This window comes from Heterodontus francisci, chromosome 10 (genome assembly GCF_036365525.1).
Source record: "Heterodontus francisci isolate sHetFra1 chromosome 10, sHetFra1.hap1, whole genome shotgun sequence".
Classification (NCBI taxonomy): Eukaryota; Metazoa; Chordata; class Chondrichthyes; order Heterodontiformes; family Heterodontidae; genus Heterodontus; species Heterodontus francisci.
Window position 1 is genome coordinate 98476445 of NC_090380.1, and position 27286 is coordinate 98503730.

Below are 27286 nucleotides of genomic sequence, written 5' to 3' on the forward strand. Positions count from 1 at the left end.
TTCTAAATCTCCCTCCACCCTCCCCTCCCCTCACTCTGTTAGCTCACGACCTTTAGCCTTATCTACTGGTGCACTCTTAGGTTTGTACTGTTACGACCAGGTGAGGAAGGGGACTGAGGCTCCCCTCTTGCCCCTTTCCTGGTTTGGCCATAATAGGGTTTATCTTTTGAAACGCAGTGATTTTAGTTTACCGCCCTCATTGAGCCCTTGCTTACTGCACTCTAATTGTAATTGGTTCATCTGCAATCAGACAGGTTTTCTTAGGTTTAATCAAGAAAGATGTAAGTTTATTAGCCTTATCACACTAACCCAGTTAAAATTGCTAAAATTCGTGACAAAATCATACTCGCATGCATATGAGAAGCTCACACACACAAATAGATACAGAAGGGGAGAAAGAATTATTGGGGGGCATGGTTGAAGTAGAGTTGGCAATAAGTGGAATACAGGTACTGTCTTTTGTGTTCTTGATGTGATGTCCTTGACTGAAGTTAATGTCTTGGAGGTCTCTGACATCTGACCTGTGGGAGTCTTTCAAACGTCAGCTGATTAGAATTCAGGACCAGCATGTTCCTGTGAGGAAGAAAGACAAGTTTGGCAAGTTTCGGGAAGCTTGGATAACACGGGATATTGTGAGCCTAGTCAAAAAGAAAAAGGAAACATTTGTAAGGGCTGGAAGGCTAGGAACAAATGAAGCACTTGAGGAATATAAAGACAGTAGAAAGGAACTTAAGCAAGGAGTTAGGAGGGCTAAAAGGGGTCATGAAAAGTCATTGGCAAACAGGATTAAGGAAAATCCCAAGGCTTTTTATACATATATAAAGAGCAAGAGGGTAACCAGGGAAAGGGCCGGCCCACTCAAGGACAGAGATGGGAATCTATGTGTGGAGCCAGAGGAAATGGGCGAGGTGCTAAATGAGTACTTTGCATCAGCATTCACCAAAGAGAAGGACTTGGTGGATGATGAGCCTAGGGAAAGGAGTGCAGATAGTCTCAGTCATCTCATTATCAAAAAGGAGGAGGTGTTGGGTGTCTTGCAAAGCATTAAGTTAGGTAGATAAGTCCCCAGGGCCTGATGGGATCTACCCTAGAATACTGAGGGAGGCAAGGGAAGAAATTGCTGGGGCCTTGACAGAAATCTTTGCATCCACATTGGCTACAGGTGAGGTCCCAGAGGACGGGAGAATAGCCAATATTGTGATTTTGTTTAAGAAGGGTGGCAAGGATAATCCAGGAAATTATAGGCCGGTGAGCCTTACGTCAGTCGTAGGGAAACTATTAGAGAGGATTATTCGGGACAGGATTTACTCCCATTTGGAAACAAACGAACTTATTAGTGAGAGACAGCATGGTTTTGTGAAGGGGAGGTCATGTCTTACTAATTTGATTGAGTTTTTTGAGGAAGTGACGAAGATGATTGATGAAGGAAGGGCAGTGGATGTTATCTATATGGACTTCAGTAAAGCCTTTGATCAGGTCCCGCATGGCAGACTGGTACAAAAGGTGAAGTCACACGGGATCAGAGGTGAGCTGGCAAGATGGATACAGAACTGGCTCGGTCATAGAAGACAGAGGGTATCAGTGGATGGGTGTTTTTCTGAATGGAGAAATGTGACTAGTGGTGTTCCGCAGGGATCAGTGCTGGGACCTTTGCTGTTTGTAGTATATATAAATGATTTGGAGGAAAATGTAGCTGGTCTGATTAGTAAGTTTGCGGACGACACAAAGATTGGTGGAGTTGCGGACAGTGATGAGGATTGTCAGAGGATACAGCAGGATATAGATCTGTTGGAGACTTGGGCGGAGAAATGGCAGATGGAGTTTAATCTGGACAAATGTGAGGTAATGCATTTTGGAAAGACTAATGCAGGTGGGAAGTATACAGTAAATGGCAGAGCCCTTAGGAGTACTGACAGGCAGAGAGATCTGGGCGTACAGGTCCACAGGTCACTGAAAGTGGCAACACAGGTGGATAAGGTAGTCAAGAAGGCATACAGCATGCTTGCCTTCATCGGTCGGGGCATAGAGTATAAAATTGGCAAGTCATGTTGCAGCTGTACAGAACCTTAGTTCGGCCACACTTAGAATATTGCGTACAATTCTGGTCGCCACACTACCAGAAGGAAGTGGAGGCTTTGGAGAGGGTACAGAGGAGGTTTACCAGGATGTTGCCTGGTCTGGAGGGCATTAGCTATGAGGAGAGATTGGAAAAACTCGGATTGTTTTCACTGGAACGACGGAGGTGGAGGGGCGACATGGTAGAGGTTTACAAAGTTATGAGCGGCAAGGACAGAGTGGATAATCAGAAGCTTTTTCCCAGGGTGGAAGAGTCAGTTACTAGGGGACATAGGTTTAAGGTGCGAGGGGCAAACTTTAGAGGGGATGTGTGAGGCAAGTTTTTTACACAGACGGTGGTGAGTGCCTGGAACTTGCTGCCAGGGGAGGTGGTGGACGCAGATACGATAGCGACATTTAAGAGACATCTTGACAAATACATGAATAGGAAGGGAATAGAGGGATATGGGCCCCAGAAGTGCAGAAGGTGTTAGTTTAGGCAGGCATCAAGATTGGCACAGGCTTGGAGGGCCTGTTCCTGTGCTGTACTGTACTGTTCTTTGTTCTTTGTCTCGCTGGGGCCCAGTCCACAATTTCAGACTTGCTTCCCTGGTACCAGAAGGCTGAAGATATGCTTTGTCTATAGTCTTGCAGTTTAGGCTGCCACCGTGGGTTCCCTGGGACTTTGGTAGAGAGAGAGAGAGTAAGAGAGAGAGACTTTTTTCTGTCAGTCTAGTTGCAGTCTTTTTCCTTTCTGAGGCACAATTCAAAAAGCCCCAGTCTTAGCAGCATGTAGGTCATGTGACCATCTCTTTGTTTGAAACAGCAACTTCTGGGAAGGTTGTTGGATTTCAGAGCCGCCCAGACATACTCAATGGGGGGTGAAGTTTTGTCTCTTACAAAGTCAAAAGCTGTCGGTGTCTTTTGATCGTCATTATTGTCCAGACCAATCTTGTTAACTGAATCAAGGAGCACTCCCATTGTCTCTCTATTCAACTGTCTCTTGGCTAGTCCTGGACTTTCCAGAATGCAAATCTGCAACCATGTTTTCAGCTGTTCAGTTCTGTATTTTATTAAGCAAGTTCTTTACAATGTCCAGTCAAAAAGTTTCAAGTAGCGTCCCATATGACAAAATTAATATGTTTCCATTTGGCAAGTGTGATTTCCGTCACAGTATGCACTGTCGCTTGCTGCCACACTCTGATTAACATTACCCTTATTGCTCCCTTGCTCTCTTGCCTTCTCCTCTCTCTTTAAATTATCACATCTTCCCTCACTTGATCCCTTTCCTCCACTATTTAGTTTAAAGCCCTCTCTACTGCCCTAGTTATACGACTTACCAGAACACTGGTCTAAACACGGTTCAGATGAAGACCATCCCAACAGTACACCTCCCACTTTCCCCAGTACTGGTGCCAGTGCCCCAGGAGTCGAAACCCATTTCTCCCACATCAATCTTTGAGCTATGCATTTAACTCTGCAATCTTATTTACTCTACTCCAATTTGCTTGTGGCTTAGAAAATACTCCTTTGAAGTTCTGCTTTTTAATTTAGCCCCTAGCTTCTCATGCTCCCTGTGCAGAAATTCTTTCCTAGTCCTATCTATGTCATTGGTACCCACATGGACCACGACAACTGGATATTCCCCTCCCACTACATGTTCCTTTCCAGCCCTGAGCATATGTTCCGAATGCTGGCACCGGGCAGGCAATACAGCCTTCTGGACTCGCTCTTGGCTGCAGAGAACTGTGTCTATCCACCTGACTATATTATCTCCTACTACCAGTACATTCCTATTTACTCCCCCTGCTTGAATGGCTTCTTGTACCACGGTGCCATGGTCAGTTCACTCATCCATACAAGCTGGAAGAATTTCAAACCTGTTGAACAATTGCAAGGGCTGAGGCTCCTCCACTTCTGCCTTCTCGATCCCCTTACCTGCCTTACTCGCAGTCACATCCTCCTGTCCCTGACCAAATCAGAAGACCCTATCATATGGGATGTGACTGCCTTCTGGAACAAAGTGTCCAGGTAACTTTCTCCCTCCCTGATGCATCGCAATGATTGTTGCTTGGCTTCCAGCTTATCTAGTCTGAGCCGAAGCTCCTCAAGCCGCAGACACTTACTGCAGACGTGGTTGCAGTCATAGTGAAAGACGGGGTACTGGACGGGCTAAAAATTGATAAAAAGGAGATATTTGAAAGGCTGGCTCTACTTTAATTGATAAGTCACCAGGACCAGATAAGCTGTGGCTGAGGATTCTGAGGTGAAATTTGCAGAGTTACTGGCCATAATCTTTCAAGCTTCCTTAGATACTGCAGTAGTGCCAGAGGACAGGAGAATGACAAATGTTACACTTTTTTTCTTAAAAGTGTGTAAGGATAAACCCAGCAACAACTACAGGTAAGTCAGTTTAATCTCAGTGGTGGGTAAACATTTAGAAATGATTAAACAGCCTCTTGGGAAAAGTGTGGCTTAATTAAGGAAAGCCAGCACAGATTTGTTAAAAGAAAATCACGTTTAATCAATTTAGTCATCGAGTCAAACAGCACTGAAACAGGCCCTTTGGCCCACTGAGTCTGTGCTGAACATCAACCACCCATTTATACTAATCCTACATTAATCCCATATTCACTACCACATCTCCACAATTCTCCTACCACCTACCTACACTGGGGGCAATTTACAATGGCCAATTTGCCTATCAACCTGCAAGTCTTTGGCTGTGGGAGGAAATCAGAGCACCCGGCACAAACCCACACGGTCACAGGGAGAACTTGCAAACTCTGCATAGGCAGTACCCAGAACTGAACCTGGGTCGCTGGAGCTGTGAAGCTGCAGTGCTAACCACTGCGCCACCCAACCAATTTGATTAAGTTTTTTGATGAGATGACAGAAGGTTGATGAGGGTAATACGGTTGATGTGGTTGTACATGGACTTTCAAAAGGTATTTGATTAAATGTCACATAATAGACTTGCCAGCAAAGTTGAAGCCCATGGAATGGCAGCATAAATACAAAGTTGACTGAGTGACAGGAAGCAGAAACGACTGGAGGACGGTATATAGTGGGGGGTCCCCAGGGGTCGGTACTAGGACCACTGTTTTTCTTGATATATATTAATGACCTTGACTTGGGTGTACAGGTCACAATTTCAAAATTTACAAATGACACAAAACTTGGAAGTATTGTGAACTGTGCGGGAGGATAATGATAGACTTCAAGAGGACATGAATGGCCTGGTGGAATGGGCATAACAGATGAAATTCACTGCAGAAAAGTGTGAAGTGATACATTTTGGTAGGAAGAATGAGGAGAGGCAGTATAAACTGAAGGGTATAATTCTAAAGGGGGTGCAGGAACATAGAGATCTGGGGGTATATGTCCAGAAATCTGAGAAAGTGGTTAAAAAGGCCTTTGGGATTCTGAGTTTTATAACAAGAGACATAGAATGTAAAAGCAAGGAAGGTATGATGTACCTTTATAAAACACTGGTTCAGCCTCAACTGGAGTATTGTGTCTAATTCTGGGCACTGCACTTTAGGGAAGATGTGAAGGTTTTAGAGAGGGTGCAGAAAAGATTTATGACAATGGTTCCAGGGATGAGGGACTTCAGTTCCGTGGATAAATTGGAAAAGCTGGGGTTGTTCTCTTTAGAGGGGATTAAGAGATTTGAAAGAACTGCTCAAAGTCATGAGGGGTCTAGCCAGAGTAGATAAACTGTTCTCATTGGTGGAAGGGTTGAGAACCAGAACACATGGATTTAAGGTTATGATGAAAGTGCCTCCATTTAAAATGTTTTTTTTGAGGTCTTGTATTTATAACTGAAAAGATTACATGGATTTTTTTTTACAAGGGTCACGGAGAGGTCCTGTTTGAAAACAACCTTCACTGGAAGTCACATGCCTTAAGTTCAATAAACAACAGAAACCTTGGTGACTTGGGGAAGATGTTTACAAGAGAAGTGACCTGTCAAGATTTATGATGGTCAGGAGGTCGCTTTTGGGACATTGTTTTGACTTTCTGGTTGGGTTGTGGACTATTTTGAGTTAGATGGAGGTCTTCCTGCCAACAGAGAAACACCCAGCTCATCTCTTTCTTCACTTCTCTGAAAAGCTCTGAGAGTTCAGTGTGTGTGAGAGCTACAACCCTTGATGCCGCATTTCTCCTGAGAAGCTGGAAAAACCTGCCGGATTAATCCTCAACACCGCCTGAAAAGAACTGCTCCAGAAAAGTTCCCAGTGACCTGGCTATGTGTTCTCTGATGCCAGACTGTATGTCATTTTGGACACAACATATCTCATCTGTTTTCTTCAAGAATTAACAAGTATTTGGCCAAACTCTTCTTTTTTTGTAAAAGTGCTCTGCAGAGAAAATTTCTTTATTTTTCTTTAACCAGTTTGTGTGTTGGCTATTTAAAAAGGGCACTTTCATATTTCAATCTGTGTGTTAATGCTTTGCTTTGTTACTGGATAAGTCTTGTTTTATAATAAACTGATAGTTTTGTTGTTTATTAAAGAAACCTGGTTGGTGTATTTTATTCTGAGATAAAGGGTAGATTGACTGTATCGGTAACTGGGTAAACATTTAAATGTTGTGACCTGTGGAAAAGTGCCTCATTGCCAGCTATTCATACTGTTATTTTGAGAAACTAGCCACTAATGCTATATTAAGTTGTGAAGAAATGCTAAGCAACACGAAAATTATTGGTCCTCTTCCAACAGTGCTATTTACAGATTTGGCACAGGAACACTCTCAACAGCTAGAAAACACTGGGAAATGAAATATTTCTTTTGCATAAAAAGTATGGATTCTTGCATTTGTAAATGTTTGAAATGTACATTATAATCTAAAGGTTAAAAGCTTGAGCAATCAGTGAATCCTTTAAAAAAAAATAGTTTCAGGAAATTATTTACAAATGTTGAGGCAGTTACTGCAAAATATCTCCACCCCAACTATGACAGTTGAATTGTCAACATTTGAGAGAAAAACCAGTACTGTTTGTGCATAAGAAATATTTCTGCAAAGTGATTTATACAAAATCCTTTATTCATGACACTATAAATATATGGTCGTAATCTATCACAACCAATGTACACAAAACAAAGGAAAAGTGGCATTAAACTAAAACTGAACATTGACACAAATGATTATTGATTATTGGGTTATCTTAAATTGTAAAAAAAAATATTTATATTGGAGCTCCTGTATTCAATATACTTGTTAATCTCCCCCCCCCCCCCCCCACCCCACAACATTCTCCCCTCTTCATGAAAGTTCCATAGGACTGGCTTTCCTCTTCACCCATGTGCCATTTTTATCTTGATTCTAAACAGTAATTTTGGCAGCTTGTTAACATTGGAGACATTAGAGTTGTGTTTTCTCTTGTTCAACTGCCATCCAGTTACGCACTTAACAGCCGGTGTCACTGGATAGTGATCAGAAGTGGGAATCGTGGTTATTTTGTCCTTCTGTAGCCCAGCCACCTGTAACAATCCCTGCATCAGCAACCCCACCCTCTCACCATCCCAACTATCAACTCACACAATACAGATTGAGACTTGCACATATGGCTGAGGTGCTATATCAGATGGCGCAATTTATCCACTGTTCGTTTGAAGAAGATTTAACTTTTATTTTCTCTTATTTGGTTGTCCTGAAGCAACACAACATCCTGACCAAGAGGTTCTGTGGAACTAATCATCACCAAGGGGCGGCACAGTGGTTAGCACCGCAGCCTCACAGCTCTAGGGACCCGGGTTCAATTCTGGGTACTGCCTGTGCGGAGTTAGAAAGTTCTCCCTGTGACCGCGTGGGTTTTCGCCGGGTGCTTCGGTTTCCTCCCACCGCCAAAGACTGGTGATAGGTAAATTGGCCATTGTAAATTGTCCCTCGTGTAGGTAGGTGGTAGGGAATATGGGATTACTGTAGGGTTAGTATATATGGGTGGTTGTTGGTTGGCACAGACTCGGTGGGCCGAAGGGCCTGTTTCAGTGCTGTATCTCTAAATATAAAAAAAAGGGGAGGCAGTGGCGTAGTGGTACTGTCACTGGACTAGTAACCCAGAGACCCAGGGTATTGATCTGGTGACATGGGTACCACAGCAGAAGGTGGAATTTGATTTCAATTAATAAATCTGGAATTAAAAAAAGCTAGTCTAATGATGGCCATGAAACCATTGTCGATTGTTATAAAAACGCAGCTGGTTCACTAATGCCCTTTAGGGAAGGAAATATGCTGTTCTTACCTGGTCTGGCCTACATATGACTCCAAACCCACAGCAGTGTGGTTGACTCTTACATGCCCAAGCAACAGCCTGACAGTCATACTCACAGAATCATACCTTACAGACAATGTCCCAGACACTGCCATCACCATCCCCGGGTATGTCCTGTCCCACGGGCAGGACAGACCCACCAGAGGTGGTGGCACAGTGGTATACAGTTGGGAGGGAGTTGCCCTGGGAGTCCTCAACATCGACTCCGGACCCCGTGTAGTCTCATGGCATCAGATCAAACATGGACAAGGAAACATCCTGCTGATTACCACCTACCGCCGCCCCCTCAGCTGATGAGTCAGTACTCCTCCATGTTGAACAGCATTTGGAGGAAGCATTGAGGGTGGCGAGGGCACAAAATGTACTCTGGGTGGGGGACTTCAATGTCCATCAACAAGAGTGGCTCCTTAGCACCTCAGTTGGCCGAGTCCTAAAGGACATATCTGCTAGACTGGGTATGCAACAGGTGGTGAGGGAACCAACAAGAGGGGAAAACATACTTGTCCTCACCAATCTGTCCGCCGCAGATGCATCTGTCCATGACAGTATTGGTAGGAGTGACCACCGCACAGTCCTTGAGGAGACGAAGTTCCGCCTTCACATTGAGGATACCCTCCATCGTGTTGTGTGGCACTGTCACCGTGCTAAATGGGATAGATTTCGAACAGATCTAGCAATGCAAAACTGGGCATCCATGAGGGCCATCAGCAGCAGCAGAATTGTACTCAATCACAATCATGGCCCGGCATATCCCCCACTCTACCATTACCATCAAGCCAGGAGACCAACCCTGGTTCAATGAAGAGTGCAGGAGGGCATGCCAGGAGCAACACAAGGCATACCTCAAAATAAGGTGTCAACCTGGTGAAGCTACAACACAGGACTATCTGTGTGCCAAACTGCGTAAGCAGCATGCGATAGACAGAGCTAAGTGATCCCATAACCAACGGATCAGATCTAAGCTCTGCAGTCCTGCCACATCCAGTCGTGAATGGTGGTGGACAATTAAACAACTACCTGGAGGAGGTGGCTGCACAAATATCCCCATCCTCAATGATGGGGGAGCCCAGCATATCAGTGCGAAAGATAAGGCTGAAGCATTTGCGACAATTTTCAGCCAGAAGTGCCGAGCAGATGATCCATCTCGGCCTCCTTTTGAAGTCCCCAGCATCACCGATGCCAGACTTCAGCCAATTCGATTCACTCCGCGAGATATCAAGAAACGGCTGATGTCAGTGGATACTGCAAAAGCTATCGGCCTTGACAATATTCCGGCAATAGTACTGAAGACCTGTGCTCCAGAACTTGTTGCGCCCCTAGCCAAGCTGTTCCAGTACAGCTACAACACTGGCATCTAACCTGCAATGTGGAAAATTGCCCAGGTATATCCTGTACACAGAAAGCAGGACAAGTCCAACCCCACCAATTAACGCCCCATCAGCCTACTCTCAATCATCAGTAAAGTGATGGAAGGTGTCATCAACAGTGCCATCAAGCGGCACTTGCTTAGCAATAACCTGCTCAGTGACGCTCAGTCTGGGTTCTGCCAGGGCCACTCAGCTCCTGACCTCATTACAGCCTTGATTCAAACATGGACAAAAGAGCTGAACTCAAGAGGTGCAGTGAGAGTGACTGCCCTTGACATCAAGGCAGCATTTGACCGAGTATGGCATCAAGGAGCCCTAGCAAAACTTAGGTCAATGGGAATCAGGGGGAAAACCCTCCGCTGGCTGGAGTCATAACTAGCGCAAAGGAAGATGGTTATGGTTGTTGGAGGTCAATCATCTGAGCTCCAGGACATCACTGCAGGAGTTCCTCAGGGTAGTGTCCTAGGCTCAACCATCTTCAGCTGCTTCATCAATGACCTTCCTTCAATCATAAGGTCAGAAGTGGGGATGTTCGCTGGTGATTGCACAATGTTCAGCACCATTCGTGACTCCTCAGATACTGAAGAAGTCCGTGTAGAAATGCAGCAAGACCTGGACAATATCCAGGCTTGGGCTGATAAGTGGCAAGCAACATTCGCGCCACACAAGTGCCAGGCAATGACCATCTCCAACAAAAGAGAATCTAACCATCTCCCCTTGACATTCAATGGCACGACCATCGCTGAATCCCCCACTATCAACATCCTAGGGGCTACCATTGACCAGAAACTGAACTGGAGTAGCCATATAAATACCTTGGCTACAAGAGCAGGTCAGAGGCTAGGAATCCTGAGGCGAGTATCTCACCTCCTGACTCCCCAAAGCCTGTCCACCATCTACAAGGCACAAGTCAGGAGTGTGATGGAATACTCTCCACTTGCATGGATGGGTGCAGCTCCAACCATACTGAAGAAGCTCGACACCATCCAGGACAAAGCAGCCCGCTTGATTGGCATCCCATCCACAAACATTCACTCCCTCCACCACCGACGCACACTGGCAGCAATGTGTACCATCTACAAGATGCAGCAATGCACCAAGGCTCCTTAGACAGCACCTTCCAAACCTGCGACCTCTACCAACTAGAAGGACAAGGCAGCAAATGCATGGGAACACCACCACCTGCAAGTTCCCCTCCAAGTCACACACCATCCTGACTTGGAGAAATATTGCCATTCCTTCACTGTCGCTGGGTCAAAATCCTGGAACTCCCTTCCTAACAGCACTGTGGGTATACCTACTCCAAATGGACTGCAGCGGTTCAAGAAGGCAGCTCACCACCACCTTCTCAAGGGCCATTATGGATGGGCAATAAATGCTGGCCTGGCCAGCGACGCCCACATCCCATGAATGAATTTTTAAAAAATGAAAAAAAGCAGACTTTATCAAGAAAATATAACCAGGGAGTAGACAATTACCTGTTTTTTGTAAAAGCAAAATACTGCAGATGCTGGAAATCTGAAATGCTGGAAATACTCAGCAGGTCTAGCAGCATCTGTGGAGAGAGAAGCAGAGTTAATGTTTCAGGTCAGTGACCCTTCATCAGAAATTGCTTTTTGTTGTGGCCATTTTTGTCCCTTCTTTTCCCCTGAAGCCATTATTACTTTGCTGAGGATTCAATAGCTGCTGGACCCTTTTCTACCTCACCAGTGAAGTAATTCTCCACTGAGAGTGTGGATAAGCACAGCATTACAGCTGAGCTGATCCTCTCCTCCTTCAAACTCTGAACAAGTGCGCTTTCCTGCAGGAGTTAAGGATAGCATTCAACAACAGCCACTCTGGCTCATTTTCCTGTGTCTTGCACAAGAGCACAGAGGCCAATCGTAATCATAGAATTATAGAATCTTACACCACTGAAAGAGGTTATTTGGCCCATTGTGGCTGTGTTGGCTCTTTGAAAGAGCAATCCAAATTAGTCCTGCTCTATCATACCGCTGCAAATTGCTCTTTTTCAAGTATATATCCAAATCCCTTTTGTAAGTTACTACTGAATCTGCTTTCACTACCCTTTCAAGTAGTGCCCCTACTACACCCATTGCCATGATCAGCTAAATCACTGCAGACCAGGACTTTTCAAGTTAGTGTGGCTCAACTACCTGCTACAAACGGAAGCATCAAGAGAATTCAATTGATTGCCAATTGATCAGATTTAATAGATTTAACTACAAAAGGGTACAATAAACATGTTTTGATTCATTACAAAGGTAGATTTTGTTATACATGAGAAAAATAGCAATTATAAAAATGGCACCACTTTCATTATAGAGAAAGCAACAGTGCATGTTTAAACTGGATTCCTATTTATTCATTTATTTTGTTGGTTATAAGGCAGTAATTCACTGAAGGGGTTCCAATGCAATCAAACCACAAGAGCAGCTTAAATGTGAGGAATGGCACAACGTACCAGATCACTGTGTATCAATCACTCCTTTTGACTTTCCATCTGTCCCTGGGGGGAGTTTCCACTTATAACCTCCCTACAACAGGAAGGCTAATTTCAGGTATTCAACACAGTGGAGTTCCTAAAAGTCAGTTTTGTAAGATCATCTTTCCAGTCTGTGATGAACTATGGCAGTATCAGTATTTGCCATACAAACTTTCAAAAAACACTCACAATGAACTGTTTCACACAATGAATGTGCTCTTCCCAGATCCAAACAGCTGTTCAAGTCTGCTGTCTGATCACTATTCATGCTCAAGCAACAGGGAGCATTGCCAGTGGTGCACATTCCGATTATCATCTGGGAGTAGCAGCCCTCAGATTTTGTAATATTTCAGCTGAAGCTTGCAGTATCTTCAGTTCTTCTCTTCGCAGTGTTGTCACCAACTCCAGCTGTTCTGAAACTTCAGCTCTATTGTGCAACAGTTTGGAAATCTGAAAAGACGGTTAAAAAAAAATCCCATTAAACTAAAGCAGTAAAGCTGCTCAAAAATCCAAGTCATCCAATCTAATAAGCCTGTCACCTCCATAAACTGATCAGACAATCCCATCAACACAATTTCATAATCCCACCAGCAGTTCTAGTGATCCAAGCCACAGATGTGAAGAACAGAGAAGTGAAAATCACCACCAGTAGCATACTCAGCATTCCTGGTTCAATTATATGTACTTGCTAAAGAGGAAAATTACAGTTTGAGTAACCTCAGCAGTTTGATGAGACAAAGTATTTGCCTTCTACCACAACTATTAGCATCCCTTTGCCTTTTATTCTGTGACATCTCTCCTGCCCGCTGCCCTATCGCACACCTTCTCTTTTGTCCTCCTTCCCCCCACTCCCCTCCACTTTCACTTGTTCAAAGCCCATTACACTTCTAACTTAAATGCGCTGGTCGGCCCGCACCCCCCAATCACATGGAGGAGGCGGGCTGTCCGACGCTGGCAATAGTGTCAGCTGCCTGTACGCAGGTGCTGGCGCCATTTTTAAAAGGGCAGCCAGCCCTGTCAGCTAATTCAAATTTTTTAAGTGAACCCCCTCCCCACTGTTCCTATTGAAATTCTGTCAAATTTTTATTTTACTTTTATTATTTAGAGATACAGCACTGAAACAGGCCCTTCGGCCCACCGAGTCTGTGCTGATCAAGAACCACCCATTTATACTAACTCGACAGTAATCCCATATTCCCTACCACCTACCTACACTAGGGGCAATTTACAATGGCCAATTTACCTATCACCTGCAAGTCTTTGGCGGTGGGAGGAAACGGGAGCACCCGGCAAAAACCCACGTGGTCACAGGGAGAACTTGCAAACTCCGCACAGGCAGTACCCAGAATTGAACCCGGGTCCCTGGAGCAGTGAGGCTGCGGTGCTAACCACTGCGCCACTGTGCCGCCCAAATTGAACAATGTTCACAGGTCACCCCTCCCCACCATCCTCGACACTAATGACGAAAGTTTGGCCCGGTTCTCCTCCCCCACACTAAAACTCTTACAATCCCCCTTACCCCAACCCTGTGGTGCCTGCTTTTCCCAGACAGGAAAATGAAGACGCAGGAGTGCCGGCCGCCGCACTGAAGATCGCAGGTAAGTTCTTTTAAATTTATTCATTTAATGAATTAACATATTTAAATCCAGGTCCCGTCGCCCAGCAGCAGGTCGGCTGCCACAGAGCCTCGCCGCCGCTGGGAAGATTGGGCCCGGCCCTCCCCCCATCGAGCTCCATGGTGGGCTGCTGGTGGAATAATCTACTGCCCCCTCCTCCCTCCCCCCACATCCCGCTAGAGCCCAATATCGGGAGCCCTGTAAAATCCCAGCCATTAACTCTGCTTCTCTCTCCACAGATGCTGCCAGACCTGCTGAGTATTTCCAGCACTTTCTGTTTTTATATCATTATTATTTGCTTTTGTTTGTTTTTCACAACTTGCAATTCCCAAGCACTCTAAACCATTCTCAAGCTAAGAGCAAGAGCAAGCTCCAGTCTCTGGGTTCCTCCCAATGTTACTCTTCAATTCGCTGCTGAATCATGCACAAGCATAATACAGGTTCATTCAAGCTGCTATTTCCCTCCCTGGGTCAACACCTTCCTCTTGTTTCTCCTCCACACATACCCAAAACAGGCTGCTTGAGATCAGGAGAACACACATCCTGCTACCCTACGCCAAGGCTTATTAGTCATGAATATGCTGCATAATTGTTCCCGCTCAACCTATGAAAGGTAAGTTGGCACAGCAAGTGACTGGGCTTTGTTCCATGCATACATGGTAATCTGGTGGTCTCACGAGTATCCTCTTAAAATGAGTTACCCGGTGTAATTAAAAAAAAATTGCTAATTTACAGACATTACTTGTAAAGTCATTCAGGAGTTTAATTTGGAATCCAATCAAGCACAGAAAGGAAGTAACATTTGCCAATTTTGAAAAGGGAGTGAAGAGTCAGCACTCTTCATGATCTCTGGTCACACTCCTGCTGTTACTTCCTGAATTCGGTGCAGAAACAGCAGGCACATTAAAGTTTAAAAGTAAAGGGATCATTTTTATTCAGTCACTTTAGCCCTGACCAATATTTGTGGCAGTCTGACAATTCCCTTCAATATTTCACCATCACCCCACCCCCAACTCCCCACTCTAATTCTGGCAGTCTCTGCTCTCCTTGTATTATCTCTATTTCTAGTAGACTATGATTTCACTACATTTGTCTTTGGGATTCTGTCAATGTAATCATAGCAGGTGCCCAGGAAGGCACAGAGCATTCATCCTGTTCTCAATCCTGAGTGGAAGGAGCACTAAAGTAGCTCTGCAAACTCACCTGCATGCAAAAGAAGGACTGGATTTCAGCAATGTGGATTCTGCTTTCAATACACATTGGGGAACACGACTGTTAATCTATTATATTTAGATCGAAAACTGCTTAGACATACAGTAGACAACATTTAAAAACAGATATTGACCAAGGTTCCAAAGAAGCAGAACTCAATACCAACTTGCTGTGTTTAATACAGAGACTCCAGACTCTTTTTTCAGTGAAATCCAGACAACTGAATCTTCTCAGAGCTTCCGTGAATTTCCAAATCATGAGAAACTGAAATAAATGAGAGAGCTGGATTCTGTTGAAAACCCCATTGTCTCTGTATTAAATATAGCTAAATGGTATCTGTGAAAGCAACCTTTTATTTAAGATTCTTGCCTTTTTACACTTACAAATGGACGGGGGGGGGGGGGGGGGATGGGTGGGGGGAGGCTGCACTTCACACATTTCTGCTTATTGTGCAGTTTAATGTATAAAGTAGTCCTTCATGAACTACAATTTAAGCACTGGATAAAATCATAAATGAGGCCAAAAGGCAAATTAAAGCCACAAATGTGCTTTCTTCCTCAATTGGTCCCCTGGACGCAATTGTCTGGTATAATACTGAGCCCAGGTTTGACTGCTGGTCTGTGAGGTTAACTGAGACTCAGTGAGAGCATCAGACTAGCCAGAATGCTTTGGGTTTGGAAGGGGGCGTGAATTCAGCCAATGATCTGTGCTGAAATATTTCAGGATCACTGCACATTTCTGGGTGCTGAGAGAGCACAGGATCAGGGTCAGTTGCAATACTCATTTTACAAAGAATGGCTATTTCGGCAGGTGTCTGTAGAACTAATCCAGCAAGAGTCAACATGTTCAAGAAAGCAGGGGTGAAAGATAGAAAAGAAATCTGCAAGTGAGGCATTCACACTGAGATAACAAATACACTGGGCAGCACTGTACATGGAGGAATACCTTCTCTGGTTTCAAATCCAATTCTACATTCAAGAAAAAGTTATCTTTATTGCAATACATTGAACTAATCTCTGGAACACAAATTATCATTGGAACAATTAATTATGAAATTGATGCCATATTAAAGCACCTAGATGGCTGCAGAACCAGGTCATTTTAATCTATACCAGTAATCATAAAATCTTATAGCACAGAAGGCCATTTGGCCTATCATTCCTCTGCCAGCTCTTTGAAAGAGCTAGCCACTATTTCCTGACAGCCCTGCAAACTTTTCATTTTCAAGTATATAACCAATTCCCTTTTGCAATTTACCATTGAGTTTTCTTACCATCCTTTCAGGCAATGCATTCCAGATCATAACAATCTGCAGTGTAAAAAAAAAATTCTCATCTCCCCTCAAAAATAATAATTTATGGATTATTACCTAAGCCACGTCCAAATTGGCATAGGGCAAATAAGATTAGAGAAATTAATGCATGGCTCAAAGACTGGTTTGGTAAAAGTGGGTTCCGGGTTCAAGGGGCACTGGCACCAGTACTGGGGAAAATGGTGATTGTACCGTTGGGACGGTCTACACCTGAACCGTCCTTGGGCTGGTGTTCTAGCGAGCCGTATGACTAGGGAAGCAGAGATTTTAAACTGAATATTGGGGGCAAGGGATCAAATTTGGGAAGATATGGTAACTCAAGGAGTAGAGACAAGAGAGAACGGTATTAATATGGGAAATGAAAAACAGACTGTGACAGGAAGGGACAGAGCATACAAATTTAAGAGTAAATCAACAGATAAGGCTAGAGGTTACAAAAATAATAAAAGGACAAAACTAAAGGCTCTGTATCTGAATGCACGTATCATTCGATACAAAACAGATGAACTGAGAGCGCAAATAGAAATAAATAAGTACGATCTGATAGCCATTACAGAGACATGGCTGCAGGATGACATAGATTGGAACCTAAATATTGAAAATTATTCAAAAAGGGAGGGAGACAGAAAGCAGGAAACTACAGGCCAGTTAGCTTAACATCTGTCTTAGGAAACTGTTAGAAGTTATTATTAAAGACGTTATAGCAGGGCATTTAGAAAAATGCAAGATAATCAGGCAGAGTCAACATGGTTTTGTGAGGGAAATCATGTTTTACCAATTTATTGGAGTTCTTTGAGGGAGTTACATGTGCTGTGGATAAAGGGGAACTGGTGGATGTATTCTACTTAGATTTCCAGAAGATATTTGATAAGGTGCCACATCAAAGGTTATTGCAGAAAATATTGGCATGGATAGAAGATTGGATAGCTAACAGGAAACACAGAGTAGGCATAAATGGGTCATTTTCTGGTTGGCAAGATGTAATGAGTGGTATGCCACATGGATCTGTGCAGGGCCTCAACTTTTTACAATTTATATAAATGACTTAGATGAAGGGACCGAAGGTATGGTTGCTAAATTTGCTGAGGACACGAAGATATGTTGGAAAGTAACTTGTGAAGAGGACATAAGGGGGCTACAAAGGGATACAGATAGGTTAAGTGAGTGGACAAAGATCTGGCAAATGGAGCATAATGGTGGGAAAGGGTGAAATTGTCCACTATGGCAGAAAGAATAAAAAAGAAGCATATTATCTAACTGGTGAGAGATTGCAGAGCTCTGAGATGCAGAGGGATCTGGGTGTCCTGGTGCATGAATCGCAAAAGGTTAGTATGCAGGTACAACATGTAATTAGGAAAGCTAATAGAATGTTATCGCTTATCATGAGGGGAATTGAATACAAAAGGGAGGAGGCTATGTTTCAGCTATACAGGGCATTGGTGTGACCACATCTGGAGTACTGTGTACAGTAGTGGTCTCCTTATTTAAAGAAGGATGTAAATGCAGTACAGAGAAGGTTTAATAGACTAATACCTGGAATGGGCGGGCTGTCTTATGAGGAAAGATTGGACAGCCTAGGCTTCTATCCACTGGAATTTAGAAGAGTAAGAGGCGACTTGATTCAAACATATAAAATCCTGAGGGGTTTTGACAGGATGCATGTGGAAAGCATGTTTCCCCTTGTGGGAAAACCTAGAACTAGGGGTCACTGTTTAAAAATAAAGGGTCACCCATTTAAGACAGAGATGAGGAGAAATTTTTTTTCTCAGAGGGTCATGAGTCTTTGGAACTCTCTTCCTCAAAAGGCGATGGAAGCAGAGTCTTTGAATATTTTTAAGGCAGAGGTAGATAGATGCTTGATAAACAAGGGGGTAAAAGGTTATCGGGGTGGTAGAAATGTGGAGTAATCAGTTCAGCCATGAACTTATTGAATGGCGGAGCAGGCTTGAGGGGCCGAGTGGCCTACTCCCACTCCTAATTCGTATGTTCATATGGTTCTTTTGACGATTATCTCAAATCTGTCCTCTGGTTACTGACACATCCGTCAGTGGAAACAATTTCTACTTACTGACTCTTATCAAAACCCCCTCATAATTTTGAACATCTCTATTAAATCTTCCCTTAACCTCTTTTTTAAGGAGAACAATCTCAGCTTATCAAGTATCTCGACATAGCTGAAGTCCCTCATCCTTATATCATACTTATAAATATGCTCTGCATCCACTCCAAGGCTTGACATCTTCCCTAAAGTGTGGTGCTCAGAATTGGACACAATACTCCAGTTGAAGCATAACCAGGGTTTTTATATGTTTCGCGTAACTTGCTTGGATGCTTTTGTACTCTGTGCCTCTATTTAGAAAACTAAGGATCCCATATACCTTTGTAATGCCAATATGGCAAACTGAAACACCACAAGATATAAAAAACACTCACTTCTTGCATCACTTTCTGGTTGTCATTTATAAGATGGAAACAGAGTCTCTCTGCAAGCTCCAAACTGCTCCGCTCATTATCAGCAGAGACAGACATGCCAAGCAAGATGTTCTTTTTCTGTAAACTGCAGGGCACAAAGAATCAATAATTTAATGTTCACCATCTTCTCGGAAGCTCTGTAGAAGGTTTCTCTCTTACACCACACCTTCAACATGAAACACTTTGAATTCTCTCCATTACACAACAGACACGCAATGCAAATTTTGTTCACATTAGTTCTCGGATCATAAGCAGCACCAGCAAACCTAATTTCCCATCCCCAGCTGCCTTGAAGTGGTGATGATGGTGGGCCTTCTCCTGAAAGCACTGCAGTCTTTTTGGTGATGGTGCCCCCACAATGACATTAAGTAGGAAATTGGCCCAGTTACAAGGAAGGAATGAAAACAACAGAACAGAGTAGGCCATTCAACCACTCAAGCCTATTCCACCAATCAATTAGATAATGGCTGGTCTGTACCACAACTTCATTTACCCACTTTTGTTCCACATCCCTTGATGTCCTTAATAAAAATCAATTAATCTCAGTCCTGGAAATTTCAACTGACCCAGCCTCCACAGCCTTTTGGGGTCAAGTGAGTTCCAAATTTCCAATACCCTTTATGTGGAAAAGTGCTTCCAGATTTCACTCCTAAATGCCTACCTCTCATTTTAAAATTATGCCAACTAGTTCTTGATTCTCCCACCAGAGGAAATAGTTTCTCGATATCTACCCTATCGAATCCTTTGTTTTAAATAGCTCAATTGGATCACCTCTCAACCTTCTAAACTCAAAGGAATACAAGCCATGTTTATACAGCCTGCTTTCATAATTTAACTGTTTAAGCCCTGATAACATTCTGGTGAATTTGCCAATATATATTTCCTGAGGTTCCATACCCGAAACTGAACACCTATTCCAGATTGGGTCTGATCAAGGCTCTGTCCAACTGAAGCATCACTTCCTCACTTTTTAATTCTGATTTCCTTGAGATAAAGGCCATCGTTCTATTCGCCTTTTTGATTACTTTCTGTATCTGTGCACAAGGCTTTAGGTAATTTGTGTACACGGACACCTACTTATAATAAATTAACGAAGATCCTCCCATTGACCTATTTTTAGGTTCCCTTATACCACTAGTATTTTCCATCTTCCTCCACTGTGATAAACTACTTGTTTTTCTTATTATTCATTATAGTTCTGCCTGCATCCGTCTTTAATGGGTCAATATTTCCCTTTACCACTCTGTTTCTTTTAACATATTTAAAAACAAATATTGCTGTTTATTTTAATATCCCTTGCAAGTTTTTTTTCTCGTATTTCTTTTTGCAGATCTTATTGCTTTCTTTGTAACACTTTGCTGCTTTTTATAGCTCCCCAGTTTGCTGGATTTCTACTTTTCCTTGCGTTTGTACAAGCCTTTTTCTTTAATTTGATACTATCTCTTACCTCATTTGTTGACCATGGTTACTAAGCACACAAGTTGAGCCTTTGCCTTTTAGGGGTGGGTACTGATATTGTATCACACCAAATATTTATTTGAATACTTCCCACCTTTGGTCTTTAGGTTTACCCATTAACAGTTCAACCCAGTTTATTGTGGTCAATTTATTTCTCATTCCTTGGAAGTTTGCCTTACTTACCAAATTCAATCATATTATGGTGACTATTTGCAAGAGCATCTGATTGTTAACACACTCTAGTCCATAATTCATCACCAAATCTAGAATTTTTTTTAAAAATCAGTTCTAAAACATGTTGGGCGGAATTCTCAACTCTTAGCCCCAGCCAAAATGGCAAGACCTGTTGAGGGTCAAGAACCCATTGGGATCTGCAGCACGCTTTGTCATGGCTCTTTAATTGAGCCACAACATAAGCATTCCCCTTTGTAGTTTCCCATTCCCAACCAGAGAGGGTGGGTGGGATGATGCATCAAAGGAAGGATTTCTAATTAAAGGAATGGCTGAACTGGACATTGATTACTGAGGCTTCAGCAACCACAACAATGGACAGGAGACATGCAAAGGCTCCCCCAGATCCCTTACTCTTACCGTGAGGTCCTGTTGTGAGATCTGAGGGACTGCAGTGAGTGAGTTGTTTCAAGGACGGGAGGAAGCAGTCAGCATTTTAAACTAAGCAGGTGAGCATGGAAGAGGCCATGGAACTCAATAGCAGAAGTGTGGTCCCTCCAAACTGGCGATAGTGCACCAAGAGGATGCAGGACCACAGGAGGGCATGATGGGTGAATTCATAACACTTTCAGGTGCCAAACCTCACACTCTCACTTTCCCAGCACTCTCCTGCGCAGAATTCCTCAGAACACCACACCTTGCAGCTCCACTCATTTCTCTCTTTCCAGGCACCTCCTTACATCCCTATCTAGACACTCACCCTCATCCTATGGCCTTCACAGTCATACTCCACAAATATTGTCCTCCCCTCCTCTCCACACAAGCTATTTCTAACACTGATGACTTTCTGCTTTCTCTCCTTGCAGAAGAAGACAGTGCAGAACTCCAGGGGGAGGCAGAGACCAGGCTGGGGTGTGGTGCTGGCCCTCCAGTGACAGCCACTGGCAATACATGCCCACCTGGTCCACTGGGAAGGGGGGTCCTGTTCCAGAAGACTGCAGATGTCAGCAATGACCTCCTGTGAAAGCCTGAGCCTCATGAGGCACTGGTGCTTACACATGTTGACAGAGCTGATCCTCTGACTGTGGACTCTGTGTTGCAGGTCTTTCCTCCTTCGAGCTGGATCTCTGAGTCCATTCCCTCTGTCCTGTGGAGTGGCACATGGCTGAAAAGGCACCTGGTGCTGCTGCTGCTCTTATCCTCCTATTCCTCATCAAGGGCCCAAGGTAGAGCTTCATGAGCTACTCCCAAGCCAGGGGTAGGTACTATTGTTATAACACACCAAATATTTATTTGAATACTTCCCTCCTTTTGTCTTTAGGTTCACCCATTGACAGCCGCAGTGATGGCTGACAGCAGGGAAATGCAGATCAAGATGAGTGAAGGCCAAGACTGGTGAACTGAATTCCAAAAAGTAAGCAGTAACAGCACACTCGCAGAAGAAATGCTGTGAACTAAAGGCCTACTACCTGACCCGAACCCGACAGGCCCTGACGACATGTGTCGGGTTCGGGCCGGGTTGCACTACCGGGTCTGGCATTCGGGCTCGAGTCGGGTCGGGCTGGATCGGACAAGCTCTATCACCACCTCAAGTAAGTGACTTTAATGTTAATTTACTTTTTGGACTTTAAAGGTGGTTTTGTTAGTTATCTTAAGCTTGTGCAGGTAAGGAACAAAGTGAAAAACGGAAGGTAGGTTAACTAATGGTTGGGTGGGTCGGGCGCGGGAAAGAATGGAAGGACTTGAGCCAGGTCGAGCTCGGGTCGGGTCTCATTTCCAGACCCGAGCAGGCCTTTACTGTGAACAACTGACTTTCACATGGGCAGGGCTGCAGCAAGTCAGTTTCACTATTTGAAGGCTTCCCAGCCTGTCAGTTTCACTGAAGGAGCACTCTCCATTGTGTTTTCACTTGGTTGATCCTGGCAAGTTGCAGACAGCTGCAAAAATCCATGAGCTGGCTGTTAAAACCAGATTGCTGGGTTAAATTTAAAGTTATTTGCCTGTTTGCATCTTGTAATTGTTACCTGACAGCTGCACGGGGGTTTCCCACTCATCTGCAAATCCATCCAGGTAAAACCCGGAAGTTGGTGGCATCCTGTTGGGTTCCCAACCCGAAGACACTTTTCGGGGATTTCACCCTCTGGCTCCCTCCACCACCTGAAACCCGTACGTGAACACGCCTCCCTTTGGCAGTTAAAAGTCTATCCATTGTTTCTTTTTATTTATTATGGGGAACAAATAAATGGCTGACCAACTAAATGCATACTTTGGTTCTGTCTTCACAAAGGAGGACACAAATATCATACCAGAAATGTTGGGGAACACAGGGTTTAGTGAGAGAGAGGAACTGAAGGACATCAGTATTAGTAGAGAAATGGTGTTGGGGAAATTGATGGGACTGAAGGCTGATAAATCCCCAGAGCCTGACGGTCTGCATCCCAGAGTACTTAAGGAAGTGGCCCTAGAAATAGTGGATGCATTGGTGGTCATCTTCCAAAATTCTATAGATTCTGGAACAGTTCCTACAGATTGGAGGGTAGCTAATGTAACCCCACTATTTAACAAGGGAGATAGAGAGAAAGCAGGGAATTATAGACCAGTCAGCCTGACGTCGGTAGTGGGGAAAATTCTAGAGTCCATTATCAAAGATTTTATAGCAGAGCACTTGGAGAACAGTGGTAGAATCGGGCAGAGTCAGCATGGATTTACGAAAGGGAAATCATGCTTGACAAATCTACTAGAATTCTTCGAGGATGTAACTAGTAGAGTTGATGAGGGGGAGTCAGTGGATGTGGTTTATTTGGACTTTCAGAAGGCTTTCATAAGTCTTTCAGAGGTCCCACATAAGAGATTAGCGTGTAAAATTAAAACGCATGGGATTGGGGGTAGTGTATTGCGATAGATAGAAAATTGGTCGGCAGACAGGAAACAACGAGTAGGGATAAATGGGTCTTTTTCCGAATGACAGACAGTGACTAGTGGGGCACCGCAGGGATCAGTCCTAGGCCCCCAGCTATTCACAATATATATTAATGATTTAGATGAGAGAACTAAATGTAATATCTCCAAATTTGCAGATGACACAAAACTGGGTGGGAGGGTGAGTTGTGAGGAGGATGCAGAGAGGCTTCAGGGTGATTTGGACAAGTTGAATGAGTGGGTTAATGCATGGCAGATGCAGTATAATGTGGATAAATGTAGCAAACTTTGGTAGCAAAAACAGGAAGGCAGATTATTATCTGAACGGATATAAACTGAGAGAGGGGAATATGCAGCAAAACCTGAATGTTCTTGTACACCAGTTGCTGAAGGTAAGCATGCAGGTCCAACAGGCGGTAAAAAAGGCAAATGGTATGATGGCCTTCATAGCGAGAGAGTTCGAGTACAGGAGCAGGGATGTCTTGCTGCAATTATACAGGGCCTTGTTGAGGTCATACCTGGAATATTGTGTGCAGTTTTGGTCTCCTTATCTGAGGAAGAATGTTCTTGCTATAGAGGGAGTGCAGCGAAGGTTTACCAGACTGATTCCTGGGATGGTGGGACTGACGGATGAGGAGAGATTGAGCCGGTTAGGATTATATTTGCTGGAGTTCAGAAGAGTGAGGGGGGATCTCATAGAAACCTATAAAATTCTAACAGGACTTGACAGGGCAGATGCAGGAAGGATGTTCCTGATGGTGGGGGAGTCCAGAACCAGGGGTCATAGTCTAAGGATACGGGGTAAACCTTTCAGGACTGAGATGAGGAGAAATTTCTTCACCCAGAGAGTAGTGAGCCTGTGGAATTCACTACCACAGAAAGCAGTTGAGGCCAAAACATTGTATGTTTTCAAGAAGGAGTTAGATATAGCTCTTGGGTCTAAAGGGATCAAAGGGTATGGGGAGAAAGCGGGAACAGGCTACTGAGTTGGATGATCAGCCATGATCATAAGGAATGGCGGAGCAGGCTTGAAGGGCCGAATGGCCTACTCCTGCTCCTATTTTCTATGTTTCTAGAATGCTGTCCTGAATACATTCTTGAAATTTATTGCCTTTATTACCTTATCTGTTCTGCTTCTCCCAGTCGATGTGAAATTTAGAGTCTCCCATTTTAACCACTTTGCCTTTGCTATATGCTCCACTGATCTCCATATTTATACATGCCTCCACTACATAACTACTTTCAGGAGGTTTGTAGAGAACTCATTCGAGAGTTTTGCATCATTTGTTGATCCTTAACTCTACCCACACTTTTTCCACTGCCCAATCATCCTTTTTTCTATTGCAGTGATTGTTACTTATCAGTATTGTTACTTCCACACCTTTCCTGGTTTCCCTGTCTTCCCAAAGATCCTATATATGCATGGGGTATGGTAGCATAGTAATTATATTACTGGACTAGTAATCCAAAGGCCTGGATTAACACTCCAGAGACATGAGTTGAAATCCCACCGCAGTAGCTGGGGAATTTATATTAAATCAATTAAATAATTCTGGAATCAAAAGGTAGTAATGAGTAATGGTGAGCATGAAACTACCAGATTGTTGGAAAAACCCATTGGTTCACTCATGTCCTTTCGGGAAGGAAATCTGCTGTCCTTACCCAGTCTGGCCTACCTGTGACTCCAGACCCATAGTAATGTGGTTAACTGCTCTCTGAAATGGTCTAGCAAGCTACTCAGTTGGCGATAGATAATAACTGCAGGACTTGTCAGTGACACTCCTATCCCGCGAACAAATAAAAAAACATATAAATTTAGCTACCAAACATGGTCAGGTCTCATATCCTTTGTGCTTTTAACTCACTTGTGAAGATGCTTTAATGAAAAGAAGTCTCATCTGTATAAATGTCTTCACCTTGCCAATAATGTCTCTCTGGAAATTTTGGCACTTTTTGACAGCTTGGATTTTATCCTGACACATCCCTAACTAGTATAAATCTTTCACCACTGCTCTGTTTATCCTTTCTGCAAGGATACAGGTGCTTCTCTGATTTAGGTGAAGGCCATTCCATCTATAAAATTTTCCATAGCTCCAAAGATCAGTCTGGTTCCCCAGGAATCTGAATCCCTCCCTTCTACACCATCCTTCCAGCCAGGCATTGATAATCGCATTCTTTTCCTGTCTGGTCCAATGTGTGGCATTGGGAGTAATGCAGGGACTACTAATGTGGAGGTTCTGCTCCTTAATCTCGAACTTAGTTCCTTTAAAATCCTTTGCAGAACCTCAAACCTACTCCTATCTTTGTCATTGGTTCCTGCAGGAACTATGACCTCTGGATTCTCACCCTCCCATTCCACAACCTTTGTTATTTGCTCCATGATGTCCCAAACCCTGGCACTTGGAAAGCAATCTACCATTCAGGACTCATGCCTAAAAAAGAAACTACCGACCCCACTGTCCACAGAATCCCCCACATGAATTTTCACCTGTCGTTCTTCATGACATGAGTTCCAGCTTTAATTCAAAGTGCCTCTGCTGTTCCCATTAGCTGATGGTTCAAAATACAGATTTAAGGTTTTGGCAAGAGATGCAGGGGGGATGTGAGGAAGAACTTTTTTATGCAGCAACTGGTAATGACCTGGAAGTTGCTGCCTGCAGGGGTGATGGAAGCGGAGACGATCAATGATTTCAAAAGGAAACTGGATGGGCATTTGAGGGAAATAAACTTGTCGGGCTATGGGGATGGAGTGGGTGAATGGGACTGACTGAATTGCTCAACGTGAGCCTGCATGGAGTTGATGGGCCAAATGGTCCTCTGTGCCATTATGCCTTTACGCCTCTATGACATCATCAGGCAACTCTCAGAAAGTTGGAGGGGGGGGTGGTGGCGGAGGGCAGGGTAGTGGCGTAGTGGTAATGTCTCTGGACTAGTAATCCAGAGGCCTAGGCTAATGCTCTGGGGACATGGGTTTGAATCCCACCACAGTCCTCTTTACTAACATATGGGGGTTTGTGCCAAAGTTGGGAGAGCTGTCCCACAGACTAGTCAAGCAACAGCCTGACACAGTCATTGTCACGGAATCATACCTTACAGACAATGTCCCTAACACCACCATCACCATCCTTGGGTATGTCCTGTCCCACTGGCAGGACAGACCCACCAGAGATGGCAGCACAATGATATACAGTCAGGAGGGAGTTGCCCTGGGAGTCATCAACATCGACTCCAGACCCCATGAAGTCTCATGGCATCAGGTCAAACATGGGCAAGCAAACCCCCTGCTGATTACCACCTACTGACACCCCTCGGCTGATGAATCTGTGCTTTTCCATGTTGAACACCAATTGGAAGGATTACTGAGGGTAGCAAGGGCACAGAAAGTACTCTGGCTGGGGAACTTCAATATCCATCACCAAGAGTGTCTCAGTAGCACCACTACCGAGCCCTAAAGGACATAGCTGTTAGACTGGGTCTGCGGCAGGTGGTGAGGGAGCCAACAAGAGGGAAAAACCTATTTGATCTCGTCCTCACCAATCTACCTGTTGCAGATGCATCTGTCCATGACAGTATTGGTAGGAGCGACCACCGCACAGTCCTTGTGGAGATGAAGTCCTATCTTCACATTGAGGATACCCTCCATATTGTGTGTGGCACTACCACCGTGCTAAATAGGATAGATTTTGAACGGATCTAACAATTCAAAACTGGGCATCCATGAGGTGCTGTGGGCCATCAGCAGCAGCAGAATTGTATTCTATCACAATCTATAACCTCATGGCCTGGCCTATCCCCTACTCTACCATTACCGTCAAGCCACGGGGACCAACCCAGATTCAATGAAGAGTGCAGGAGGGCATGCCAAGAGCAGCACCAGGCATACCTCAAAATGATGTATCTGCTTGGTTAAGCTACAATGCAGGATTACTTGCATGTCAAACA

At 44.1% G+C, this 27286-nt stretch overlaps 1 protein-coding gene across 3 annotated transcripts in view; it reads right to left on the reverse strand.

Annotated features, from left to right (window-relative positions):
• Nucleotides 1-306: 306 nt before the first annotated feature.
• setd4 (SET domain containing 4) overlaps nt 307-27286 on the reverse strand; it is a 50444-nt gene continuing 23464 nt past the window's right edge. The window contains exons 9-11 of one of the 3 annotated variants that reach the window (XR_010975775.1): nt 18758-18881; nt 11178-12634; nt 307-573 (exon numbers count right to left, since the gene is read on the reverse strand). Coding sequence is in view for 2 of the 3 variants with exons in the window: in XM_068040038.1 (XP_067896139.1) it covers nt 12497-12634; nt 18758-18881 (262 nt within the window). In the remaining variant the exon portion in view is untranslated. Of the gene's footprint in view, nt 574-10313; nt 12635-18757; nt 18882-27286 lie in introns of those variants that run through there. The other 2 variants (XM_068040038.1, XM_068040037.1) reach the window with 2 other exon arrangements.